At 40.1% G+C, this 12,823-nt stretch overlaps 2 protein-coding genes and 1 pseudogene across 2 annotated transcripts; 1 reads left to right on the forward strand and 2 right to left on the reverse strand.

Annotated features, from left to right (window-relative positions):
* Positions 1 to 555: 555 nt before the first annotated feature.
* LOC131299822 (L-type lectin-domain containing receptor kinase V.9-like) lies at positions 556 to 9,131 on the reverse strand (annotated as a pseudogene).
* A 414-nt stretch (positions 9,132 to 9,545) lies between these two features.
* On the forward strand, positions 9,546 to 10,004 carry LOC131299823 (L-type lectin-domain containing receptor kinase V.9-like). Its single transcript, XM_058325392.1, has one exon. The coding sequence runs from the start codon at positions 9,546 to 9,548 to the stop codon at positions 10,002 to 10,004; it is 459 nt and encodes a 152-aa protein (XP_058181375.1).
* Positions 10,005 to 10,354: 350 nt separating this feature from the next.
* On the reverse strand, positions 10,355 to 12,604 carry LOC131300291 (L-type lectin-domain containing receptor kinase V.9-like). The gene has a single exon (XM_058326053.1). The coding sequence runs from the start codon at positions 12,495 to 12,497 to the stop codon at positions 10,500 to 10,502; it is 1,998 nt and encodes a 665-aa protein (XP_058182036.1). The 5' UTR covers positions 12,498 to 12,604; the 3' UTR covers positions 10,355 to 10,499.
* Positions 12,605 to 12,823: the final 219 nt, after the last annotated feature.

Here is a 12,823-nt window from a genome sequence, read left to right on the forward strand (position 1 = left end):
ACAAAAAAAATGATCGATTATGTTTTAAATTCTTCGATTTGGCTTCTATTTTGGGTAATGATTTGGTGATTTTGGGTGTGGAGGGAGTTTTAGCTTATTGGTTTGGATTAGGAAATGCAAATGGGGAGTGGATAAGGGGATTGGGTTACTGTATGGTTGTACCACAACCAACAAATATCAAAACACGTCATGGACCGTCATTTTTTCAATTATTATTTCAGTAACTTTTTCAATGCCCTAGATAGTGAATCTCGACTCCCACAAGCCATTAGCCTAATTTCTTTTCTTTTTTTTTTTTTTTGGCTAAATGACCAACAGGAAAGTTCAATGTCATGCGTGAAACATGCCGATGGGGAAATGAAAGATTGGAAACCAGCACAGACCTTGCAATGGGTTTTATTACATCTGCTAGTGCTTGAAACAGATTCAAGGTCACTGACACCCAATTCCTTGTGTATCCCTCGATACACACGATAACCATTACCCACGACCACGTCCCTTTGACCTGATACTGCAATTTAGAACACCGTTACAGACTTATACGATTCGAACAAAATAACTAGAAGATACTTTATATAGAAACTTATAAGAAAGCTTTTGTTGAAAAAAGCAGTCATTGATGAACAAGTCATTCAACGGCCTGTAGAGGTAAACGGCTCTGAGATCGTCAATGAAGTAACTGAAGATGGTAGTTTCACATCCTGCTCATTTGAAGCGTCTCCGAAATCGCGGGACTTGATAATATCGCCCAAGTTATCAGGTAGTTGAGCTCTACCTTCTAAATATTGCACGACATTAGACGTGCTCGGCCTTGCTGCGGCGATGGCGTGCGAGCAGAGCAACCCAAGCTTCAACACTAACTCAGCTTCTTCAACTGCGTATTCAGTACCTAGTTGTCTATCAATTGCTTCAAGAATGTTGCCCCTTTCTAAGCACTCGAATACCCAATCTACCAAAATGGCTTCCTCTGGAGAGGCTCGTCGGTCGACTGGCCTTCTACCACAAACCACCTCTAGCATAAATGCCCCAAACCCAAACAAGTCAGTGCTCGTACTTGCTTTTCCGTTACGTGCCAACTCAGGTGCAATATAACCGAGGGTTCCGGCTACATGAGAGGTTTGGGGATCAGTTCCATGATCGCATAACTTGGCAAGCCCAAAATCCCCTAATCTTCCATTGAACTCGTTGTCTATCAACATGTTGCTTGCTTTGATGTCTCTGTGAATGACAACCTGTACCCATTGTTGGTGCAAATAGAGGACTCTTGCCGCTACGTCTTTGATGATCTTAAACCTTTGCATCCAATTTAGGGTCCCCTTGGGCTGGCCATAAAGAAACCTGTCAAGACTTCCGTTAGGAATGAAATCATAAACCAAAAGGAGTTCTTGCTTACGCCAGCAGTAGCCAAGAAGGCGGACTAGGTTCGGGTGCCATAGGCGGCCTATGGTAGCGATTTCTGCCACAAATTCCCTCAATGCTTGCCTTGAATCATGAGCAACCCTTTTAACTGCAACCTGTATGTTTGATGTTGGGAGCACACCTCGGTATACTCTACCAAAACCTCCCCGCCCAAGGAGTTCTCTGTATTTGAAACCCTTTGTAGCGACGAATAGGTCCTTGTAGCCAAATCTGTGAGGGCCATACTGGACCTCCCAATCCTCGAGGACTTCCATGAATTTCTTCGTCCTTGTCATGAAAAGAAAACCAAAGATCAACACTAGGAGTAGAAGAAATGCTATTGTTGGCAGTACAATTGCCAAAATCCTCTTGATTTTTTTTATCATCTCTCACTTGCCGACTTTGGGGGAGTTTCGGAAGGCGAGATGTATCGATTTGTTGGGCTTGACCATTCATCTTGAAACTCCAACCTAGTAAGTAATGATCCGCTCGAAAATAGCCGGCGGAGGATGAAAACTCCACGTACATATACTCTAGCAGGAATGGTGAAAGGTCCTTTGTCAAGGATAAGAGTGGGAGTGCAGGCTTGGATATGTTAATGGGTGACATGGTAACGTTAAGTTGTCTGTTGATGCCCTCATATTCCATACAAACCTGCATTGGGTCACTGCTTATGAGACTTAAATTCCTGAAAGCACCATTTTTTCTGAAAGCATCATTCCTGAAAGCACCATTTTGATCTGCGAAATAGCCTGCATGATCAGATTTGATTGAGTTCAGGCCGTCAATGTCAATGCCAACATGGTTGTCGTTTATGTCGTCAAACACAGAGGTGTCGAGCTCGACTGCAAGTATATGGTTTGAAGTTGTTTGTATCATTGAAGAGCCCTAGATATTGGCCAGGACGGGCTCGGGGAATCTCTTTGTTTGGTGAAATAACGAACGCTAGTCCGTGGCCTCTGCGTATCAGGGACTCGGGAACAATTGACGAAAGTAGTTGAAAAGGAAATGACACTAGCGTTTGAGTTCTTGAATTGGATGGGAAAAGTGTAGAAAGCATGGCCGTACCCGTATGTTTGTCTGGCCATACCCGTATGTTCGGCATATCCATCCAGTGTCAGATTTCCATTGAAAGTGAAATCGTCTGGAATATTGTTGCTAGAAGTTGCAAATTGCAGAAGGAGAAGTAACACAATTGTGACGCAATAATTCATGGCTACTTCTTCTTACCAATACATACAGCAGTTGTAACAGAGATATTCAAGAGGAGTATCTGTGAGCTTCACAAAGTCTAGTCTAAAGCAAGCTCACAACGAACTTGCACACCTATACTGTACTAGTCAACTATGGGAAGGAAATTCCAAATTGTGGAACAGCAGCCACCATGGCCAAAAGGGGAAAATCTATACCGGTTAATTCACTATGGAAAGACTTGGAAAATCTCTCTCAAGACTTTGAACTCTCTCTCTCTCTCTCTCTCTCTCTCTCTCTCTCTCTCTCTCTCTCTCTCTTTCTCTCTCTCTCTCTCTCTCCCCTGTTGGAACAAGTTGTCATCGCGTCTATGTTGCTTCTAAAATTATTTATGTTCACCCTGCATTGTTTTTATCACTACTTCACAAGGGAATGTGAGGGACTAAGCAGAATGTGCATATCAATCATCTCGTAGGCTGGTTATGCTTGGATTTCTTTTTATCAGAGACAAAAACTCGACCAATGAAGTACATCAATGCAGAATAAAGCTCCCGAGAGAGAGAAAGGCCAGGGAAAAACTAATCTCTGAGCAGGAAGGATCACCAACCATCACATAATGCGGGATTATGTTTGGATCTAGTATTTGCTAAAAATTTGGCCGAGAGGGGGCACGTTAAGCGAAATAGCCTTCACATTTTATACACGTAACAATGGATATGCTCATAACAAGAAAGAATATAACTCCATTTCATTCATCTTCAGTGGTCTATGTACCATTGAAAGTTCTCTGTAATTTTTGCGGTCTGTGCACCATTGAGAGAAAGCTTGAGCTTATACCCATTTAAGGTGGGACCAGGATCGCAACCTCTCCTAGTTTTTTGACGAACTACAGATGAGCGAGGAGGGGGCGTAGTAATTGGTATTTCTAAACTTACAGTAGATAGTGTAAGATACTCACTTAGGGATGAAAGAGAGGTCTTTAAGTCCATAATGCCCAAAAACAGTTGTCCATTTGAAAGAGGAAAACAATATAAAGAAACCAAGAACAGAGAGAAAATCATGTTCAAGTGGTAATCCATTATAACAGCAGCTTCATTCTGATTGAAGAAGGGTGGCTTGAGAATACTTAGAACATGCATTTGCAGTGTGTATGTACTAAAGGCCTAGATGGTGTTCCATGGCTTTTGGGAATTTCTTGAAATTCAAAGTTATCCTTTATCAATTATTTGTTTGGAAAGTGTGAAACTGGAAATTTTGCTCTGATTTGGCAGGAAAAAGTTGAGTCTAAGAGATTTTGGTCCAGCTTTGCCCACAAAAAAAAATGATTGACTCAGATTCAAATTCTCCAATTTGGCTTCCATTTCGGGTATTGATTTGACCTGGGGTTTTGAGTTAGGAAATGGAAATGGGGAGTGGGTAATAGGTTTGGGTTATTGTACCACAACCATAAAGTATTTGACTTTGTTTGCTTCTAATTATGTATTGCAGTAACTTTCCAACATCGTAGATAGTGAATCTCGATTCCTATAAGCTAGTTTGCGAATTTCTTTTTTTGGCTAAAAGACCAACTGAAAAGTTCAATATTATGCATGAAACATGTAGGTGTTAAAATGTACATTGAAAACCAGTACAGACCTTTAAATTGCATTAAATAAGGTCCGAACTTGCTTGGCACTGGGTTTCCATTTGCTGGTACTTGAAACAGATTCAAGGTCATGACCAAATCCCTTACATATCTATCAATACTCTCGATATCTATTACTCATGACTACGACCGTTAAGTGCCCGATGCGGCATTTAGAATGGGAAGTGGAGGAGGATGAGGAGGAGGGTTGGGAGGTGTTCGACAATGATAATTGGGCATCTGTGGTGGATACGGATGCGAATGAGAGGTTGTTGATGAGAAAGAGGGAGGAGGGTGGGAAGAGGAAGACATGGGAAGAGAGAGAAGCGATCTGGGTATTTTAGTGATGAGAGTGATGACAATGGGCGACTGTAAACTGGGGGTTTCCTTGGAACATCTGATTTGAAGTAAAGGCAGAGGCACGTTGCTTTTGTGTTTGTTCTGTTTATGTGTGTTTTTTGGGCTATGTGTTTTTTGTATGCTAATTTGGTTGGTTAATGTTATATGGGGAATTGAAGTTGTGTTAGATGCTTAATATTTTGTATCAAAGATCCATTTTGTGAACGCAAATGATTGTGAAGTAGAATTACCGTGTGTATATCTGGTCTACCCTTTTTTGGGTCTAGGTTATGACTTTTTTAAGGTCGCAATATCTGCAGGACGAAGTTGGAGAGGGAATTGAGACAATCATTTTGCAGTTGTCTTTTGCTGGTTCTGATTTTAGTTTCTTAAACGGGGATGTGCAAGAGTTGATGGAAAAGTAGAAGTTGAAACAACTAGGAGTATATCTTGATTACTTGTTTATCCTTGTCTCTTGCTTAATTTGTTTATCATCTCTCACTTGTCGATTTTGGGGAAGCTTGGGAAGGCGAGACAACTCAATTTGTTGGGCTTGACCATTCATCTTGAAACTCCAACCTAGTATGTAATGATCCGCTTGAAGTAAGCCTGTGGAGGATGAAAACCCCACGTACATATACTCTAGCAGGAATGGTGAAAGATCCTTTTTCAAGGATAAGAGTGGGAGTTCAGGTTTTGGTATGTGAATAGGTGACATGGTAACATTAAGTTGTTTGTTTATGCCATCATATTCCACCCAAACCTGCATTGGGTCACCACTTTTGTGACTAAGATTCTTGAAAGAACCATTTTGATCTGCAAAGTAGCCTGCAGGAGCAGATTTGATTGAACGCAAGCTGTTTTTTTTTTTTGAAAATGTCAATTCATTCAACCCCGAAGGCGAAGATTACATCGCACAATACAGGAGTGCACCAAACTACCGAATCCGGGATCCTAGGACACCCTGCAAACGCAATCAGCACGAGGTGCCGATATGAGAATCCTGTCCGGGACAAAGCAGAGAGATCTCAAACGAAATCCCAGTAAACCATTACACAATAAAACAGATGTAATCGAAACAACGAACAAAATACAAGCGTAGAGAAAGACTGCTCCCATGGACAAAATATCGACGCCCACATGGTTGTCGTTTATGTCATCAAACTCAAAGTCCTGGACAGTGTCGAGCTCAACTGCAACTATATGATTTGAATTATTCCCGTTGTATTTGGTGTTGAAGAGCCCTAGATATTGGCTGGGAAGGGCTCCGGGAATCTCTTTGTTTGGTGACATAACAAACGCTATTCCGTGGCCGCCGAGTTTCACGTACTCAGGTACCGTACAATTGCAAAGATGAAAGTAGTAGAAAAGGAAATAACACTAGCGTTTGAGGAGTTCTTGAATTGGATGGGAATGTTGTAGAAAGCATGGCCGTATGCTTGTCTTGAAAAATTGGTTAGTGTGAAGAGGCCATTGGAACCGAGTTCAGCTGTTCCATCCATCTTCAGATATCCATTGAAAGTGAAATCGTCTGGAATATTGTTGCTAGAAGTTGCAAATTGCAACTTGCACACCTATGGGAAGGAAATTCCAAATTGTGGAACGGCAGCCACCATAGAAAAAGGAAAAAGCTATACCGGTTAATTAATTCACTATGGAAAGACTTGGAAAATCTCTCTCTCGACTTACTCTCTCTCTCTCTCTCTCTCTCTCTCTCTCTCTCTCTCTCTCTCTCTCTCTCTGTTGGAACAAGTTGTCATCATGTCTATGCTGCTTCTAAAATTATTTATGTTCACAAGGGAATGTGAGGGACTTAAGAAGCAGAATGTGCATATCAATCATCTTGTAGGCTTGTTATGCTTGGATTTCGTTTTATCATTGATTGTAGCTTGATTATCCGCGGAGAGGAGCCAATGCAAATTGTGTGTCAATGGGAAACCGGGACGGCGGAACTATTGTGAGGATACTCGGGAGCCCGAACGGCGGAACCGAGATTGGGTGTGTAAATGATTTTGAAAATGTTGATTTGAAAAAAAAGAAAAAGAAAAGTGAAAATGATGACACGGTCTACGAATATGTTGCGTAGGAGAAACTCTGATTAGGGAGCCCGGAACGGCGGAACCGAGATTGAGTGTGTAAATGATTCTGAAAATGTTAATTTGGAAAAAAAAGAAAAAGAAAAGTGAAAATGATGACACGGTCTACGAAAATATTGCGTAGGAGAAACTTTGATTACATGGACACTAACGCCAGTTGAATAGTAAACGTGCATGTGTTATTGTTAACTGTTTATCCGGAAGTTGTTGAACATATATGTGTTATTTAGAAATCGTTGAATTTACATGAGGTAATATATTACTTCTATGTCCGGTTGTTGAATTTATAGACTAGTCGATGGATTAAGTATGAAAAATACCATAGAGTTGGATGATCATGTTATTTAATTATTCTAGTTTAGTTTCAAGATTACAATCAATGATGTATGTTTACGAGACACCGTATATAGTGTTCTTATGTGAAAAGTCCGACTGCGGAGTCTTTACATAAAAACGAGACATGAAAATCGAGAAAGTCTAGAAACATGACACGTAGGGTGTTGATCATGAAAATACGTGTTTAAAAAGAAAATATTTTTGAAACCACAATGAAACCCGGCCACATTCACCTTCCGTAAGCTGACATATTTTCTTTTCCGTAACCATACCATCTGCCAAGAAGAACGATAGAATATTTTCACTCACTTTTTCTAGTAAAAATTTTAGTTATATATATATTTTTGTTTAAAAATGCATGTCAAGTTAAAGTACTAAAAATAGTTAGCAAACTTGTTTTACTAAAATTTCGAAATGAAATATGATCATATAATATCTCGACTTTTATTCCGGAAAATATATGTGGTTTCGAACTTCTCAAATATGAAGAAAGAACGGATTTTTGAAATATAAGAAATAATAGTTCGATTGGTAACATGGTTACTTTGATTTCATTTGAAAGAGGTAATGAGCATGTATACATGTTTTTAGTTTTTAATTTACTTGTCTTGATGTTGAGTTTTGTGCTTAACTTGTTGAATTTATAGACTAGTCGATGGATTAAGCATGAAAATACCATAGAGTCGGCAAGTGAGAGATGATAAAAAAGAGGTCCGCTTTAGCATGTTTCTAACCCCACTAGTCCACTTTTAAAGTTCTTAACCCCTCTAGTCTACTAATGACAAAATCATCCTATATAAAAGAAACAAGGGCCTTGTTTAGCTAACATAAAAATATATATTTTTTATTTTTTTCGATCTTGTTGCAATCACGTAACCACCACCATACCCGCTGACACAACCTCCGCTATCACCACCACCACCACACCAACATATAACGTTATATCTATGACAAAAATTTCTATTTTTTTTTTTCTTGTTTTGAGCCATTTCTTTCTTGAACCCACCACTCCTTAACATATAACGTTATATGTGTGACAAAAATTTCTTTTTTTTTTTACCTATTTTGAGTCATTCCCTTCTTGAACCCGCTACACTTTAACATATAACGTTATTTGTCTCAATCTGCGTTCTTGTCTTATGTTTGGCACTACATCAACAAAAGTGCACATATAATCTTATAAAAAATGAAGATAGATCTGAGACATATAAGGTTATCTATTGATATCTGTAATGTATTTTTTGCCAACACAAACACATATAATATTATATGTGTATATCTGCATTTTGTACCATGCCAAATATGTTCTCTGCATATTGAAAAAGTGCACATATAAACTTAAATGTCACAATCTGCATTCATGCCTTATGTTTGGTAATACATTAACAAAAGTGCACATATAATCTTATATGTCTCAATCTGTTCTCTGTACGCTATCAAAAACGAAGATATATAAATCTGAGACATATAACCATGGACTATAGAACAATCTTACAATAGATCAGCAAAAAGGAATCCTTCGGGGTAGAAAACACTCGATCCGCTGAAAAAAATAAACATACCACCACTAGATCCAAGTAGTTGGAAACCATGGACTTATTGGTGTATCCTGTATCTCTTGTTAACCATCACTCTGCTTCAAGCCCTCTGTTCAATTCGAAGACAAAACATGGAGAGAAAAAAAAAAAGATTCTAAGATTCAAATGCATAATAACACAATCAAAAAATTAAGGATTGTATAACTAAATAATTCTACGCTTTGAGGATCCCATTGATACGAAAGAGTGATATAGTAATTGTTTTTTCATATTCAGAATCCACCCACAATACCTTTATGTGTTTAAATTAGTTTGGAAACCACAAAGGGAGAGTGTATAAGGAAGGAATGAAAATAAGGAATTCCATCAACCTTCTAAATCTGGGTGACAAGCCCACAAGTCCACAGCCCACAGCCGAGATAGTCAAAACTTACGGCCGCTGCCCACGACTTTTCTCTGGCGGCAAAGAGAGAAGAATCCAACCCCAACACTCGAGCATCGGAAGAGGTTGATCTGGGATTTCTTGACAAGAGCTCTCGAAGTATCAATAGTGTTGCCAGTGAGGTTGTGGGCGACAGTCCTGGTGGACCATTCCGTTGCTGCTCCCATCACTCGAAGCTCAGCAGGTTCAGAGAGAGAGAGAGAGAGAGAGAGAGAGAGAGAGAGAGAGAGAGAGAGAGGTTGTGCCCCAGAGTTGTTTCTGGTTTAGGATTTCTCTCTATATGACAAGCTTATATAGGAGGACATTTTACATATAGGAGGACATTTTTGTAATGGTTTAATTTTTTTTAAAAAAAAAGTGGACTTAAAGCTTACTAGACTCTATATTAGTGGATCAGAGGGGTTACAAACATTAGAAGTAGACTAACTGGGTTACAAGTTCTCTATAATGGACTCTAAACCAATTTTTTATAAAAAAATCGAGAGGATTTTGGCAATTATATTGCCACCAATAGCATTTCTTCTGCTCCTAATCCTGATCTGATCTTTGGTTTTCTTTTCATGACAAGGACGAAGAAATTCATGGAAGTCCTCGAGGATTGGGAGGTCCAGTATGGCCCTCACAGATTTGGTTACAAGGACCTATTCATTGCTACAAAGGGTTTCAAAGACAGAGAACTCCTTGGGCGGGGAGGTTTTGGTAGAGTATACCGAGGTGTGCTTCCAACATCAAACATACAGGTTGCAGTTAAACGGGTTGCTCATGATTCAAGGCAAGGATTGAGGGAATTTGTGGCAGAAATTGCTACCATGGGCCGCCAACAGCACCCAAACCTAGTCCGCCTTCTTGGCTACTGCCGGCGTAAACAAGAACTCCTTCTGGTTTACGATTACATGCCCAATGGAAGTCTTGACAGGTTTCTTTATGGCCAGCTCAAGGGGACCCTAAATTGGATGCAAAGGTTTAAGATCATCAAAGACATAGCGTCAGGCGTCTTCTATTTGCACCAACAATGGGTACAAGTTATCATTAAATTTTAGACTTATAAAATTAAATTTACTTTGCACGATCTAGTCATTTTCTAAAGACAAGTATGCTTGTAAGAACACTTGTCTATTTTCGTAGTGAATGAAATAAATTCTTAGAATTTTATAAGAAAGTTATAAAGAAATCCAAGAATTAATAAAGGAATTTCAAATATTTAAATGAAAAATTTTTATTTACTAAATATCAGAGTTGTTACAACATCTTAGCAATAGAGTTTATTACATTTGCTAGTATCTGAAACAGACTCAAGATCGCGACGACACCCAATTCCCTAACGTATCACTCAATAAACTTGATATCTGTTGCACATAACAGATGACCTCGCATCCATTATCCAGGACAATACAACGTTTTAAAGACATGGAGGATTTGAAGAGAGGCTTATTTACAAGGCAAAATAACTACTACTACTTACGAAGATACTTACATAGAAACTTAAAACAAATCTTTTGTTGAAAAAAGCAGTCATAGATAGATGAACAAGTAATTCAACGGCCTGTAGAGGTGAATGGCTCTGAGATCGTCAATGAAGTAACTGAAGTTGGTAGTTGCACATCCTTCTCATTTGAAGCTTCTCCGAAATCGTGGGACTTGATAACATCGCTCAAGTTATCAGGTAGTTGAGCTCTACCTTCTAAATATTGTAAGACATTAGACATGCTTGGCCTTGCTGCAGCGATGGCGTGTGAGCAGAGCAACCCAAGCTTCAACACTAACTCAGCTTTTTCAACCGCGTATTCAGTACCTAGTTGTCTATCAATTGCCTCAAGAATGTTGCCCCTTTCCAAGCACTCGAATACCCAATCTACCAAAATGACTTCCTCTGGAGAGGCTCGTGGGTCGACTGGCCTTCTACCACAAACCACCTCTAGCATAAATACCCCAAATGCAAACAAGTCAGTGCTCGTACTTGCTTTTCCGTTACGTGCCAACTCAGGTGCGATATAACCGAGGGTTCCGGCTACATGAGAGGTTTGGGGATCAGTTCCGTGATCACATAACTTGGCAAGCCCAAAATCCCCCAATCTTCCATTGAATTCATCGTCTATCAATACATTGCTGGCTTTGATGTCTCTGTGAATGATAACCTGTACCCATTGTTGGTGCAAATAGAGGAGTCCTGACGCTACGTCTTTGATGATCTTAAACCTTTGCATCCAATTTAGGGTCCCCTTGGGCTGGCCATAAAGAAACCTGTCAAGACTTCCGTTCGGCATGTAATCATAAACCAAAAGGAGTTCTTGCTTACGCCGGCAGTAGCCAAGAAGGCGTACTAGGTTCGGGTGCCGTAGGCGGCCTATGGTAGCGATTTCTGCCACAAATTCCCTCAATCCTTGCCTTGAATCATGAGCAACCCTTTTAACTGCAACCTGTATGTTTGATATTGGAAGCACACCTCGGTATACTCTACCAAAACCTCCCCGCCCAAGGAGTTCTCTGTCTTTGAAACCCTTTGTAGCAATGAATAGGTCCTTGTAACCAAATCTGTGAGGGCCATACTGGACCTCCCAATCCTCGAGGACTTCCATGAATTTCTTCATCCTTTTCATGAAAAGAAAACCAAAGATCAAGACTACGAGTAGAAGAAATGATATTGGTGGCAATACAATTGCCAAAATCCTCTTGATATGTTTATCATCTCTCACTTGTTGACTTCGGGGGAGCTTTGGAAGGCGAGATATGTCGATTTGTTGGGCTTGACCATTCATCTTGAAACTCCAACCTAGTATGTAATGATTTGTGAGACATGAGCCCGTGGAGGATGAAAACCCCACGTACATGTACTCTCGCAGGAATGGTGAGAGGTCCTTTGTCAAGGATAAGAGTGGGAGTGCAGGCTTGGGTATGTTAATGGGTGACATGGTAACGTTAAGTTGTCTGTTGATGCCATCATATTCCACCCAAACCTGCATTGGGTCGCCACTTATGAGACTCAGATTCCTGAAAGCACCATTTTGATCTGCAAAGTAGCCTCCAGGAGCCGATTCGATTGAAAGCAAGCTGTTAATGTCGATGCCAACATGGTTGTCGTTTATGTCGTTAAACTCAGGGTTACGGATGGTGTCGAGCTCGACTGCAAGTATCTGATTTGAACTACTCCCCATGTTTGAACTATTGAAGAGCCCTAGAAATTGGCTGCCAACGTATCCGAGAATATCTTTGTTTGGTGAAATAAAGAACGCTAGTCCGTGGCCGCTGAGTGTCAGGTACTCGGCCGGTACAATTGCAAAGACGAAAGTAGTAGAAAAGGAAATGACACTAGAGTTTGAGGAGTTCTTGAATTGGATGGGAAAGTTGTAGAAAGCATGGCCGACGGCGTGCGCTTTTCCTGAAGAATTGTTTAGTGTGAAGAGGCCATTGGAACTGAGTTGAGCGGTTCCATCCAGCTTCAGATATCCATTGAAAGTGAAATCGTCTGGAATATTGTTACTAGAAGTTGCAAATTGCAGGAGGAGAAGTAACACAATTGTGATGCAACAATTCATGGCTACTTCTTCTTTCTTGCCAATACAGCAGTTGTAACAGAGAGATTCGAGTGTAGTAGTATCTGTGAACTTCACAAAGTCAAGTCTAGTCTAAAGGAAGCTCACAACGAACTTGCAACACCTATACTAGTCAACAACGTGAAGGAAATTTCAAACAAATGGTGTAACAGCAGCCAAGCTATATACCGGTTAATTAATTCACTATGGAAAGACTTGGAAAATCTCTCTCCCTCTCTCTCTCTCTCTCTCTCTCTCTCTAATTCACTATGGAAAGACTCTCTCTCCTGTTGGAACAAGTTGTCATCACGTCTATTCTGCTGCTTTAA

Source organism: Rhododendron vialii, chromosome 9a (genome assembly GCF_030253575.1).
Source record: "Rhododendron vialii isolate Sample 1 chromosome 9a, ASM3025357v1".
In the NCBI taxonomy this organism is placed as follows: Eukaryota; Viridiplantae; Streptophyta; class Magnoliopsida; order Ericales; family Ericaceae; genus Rhododendron; species Rhododendron vialii.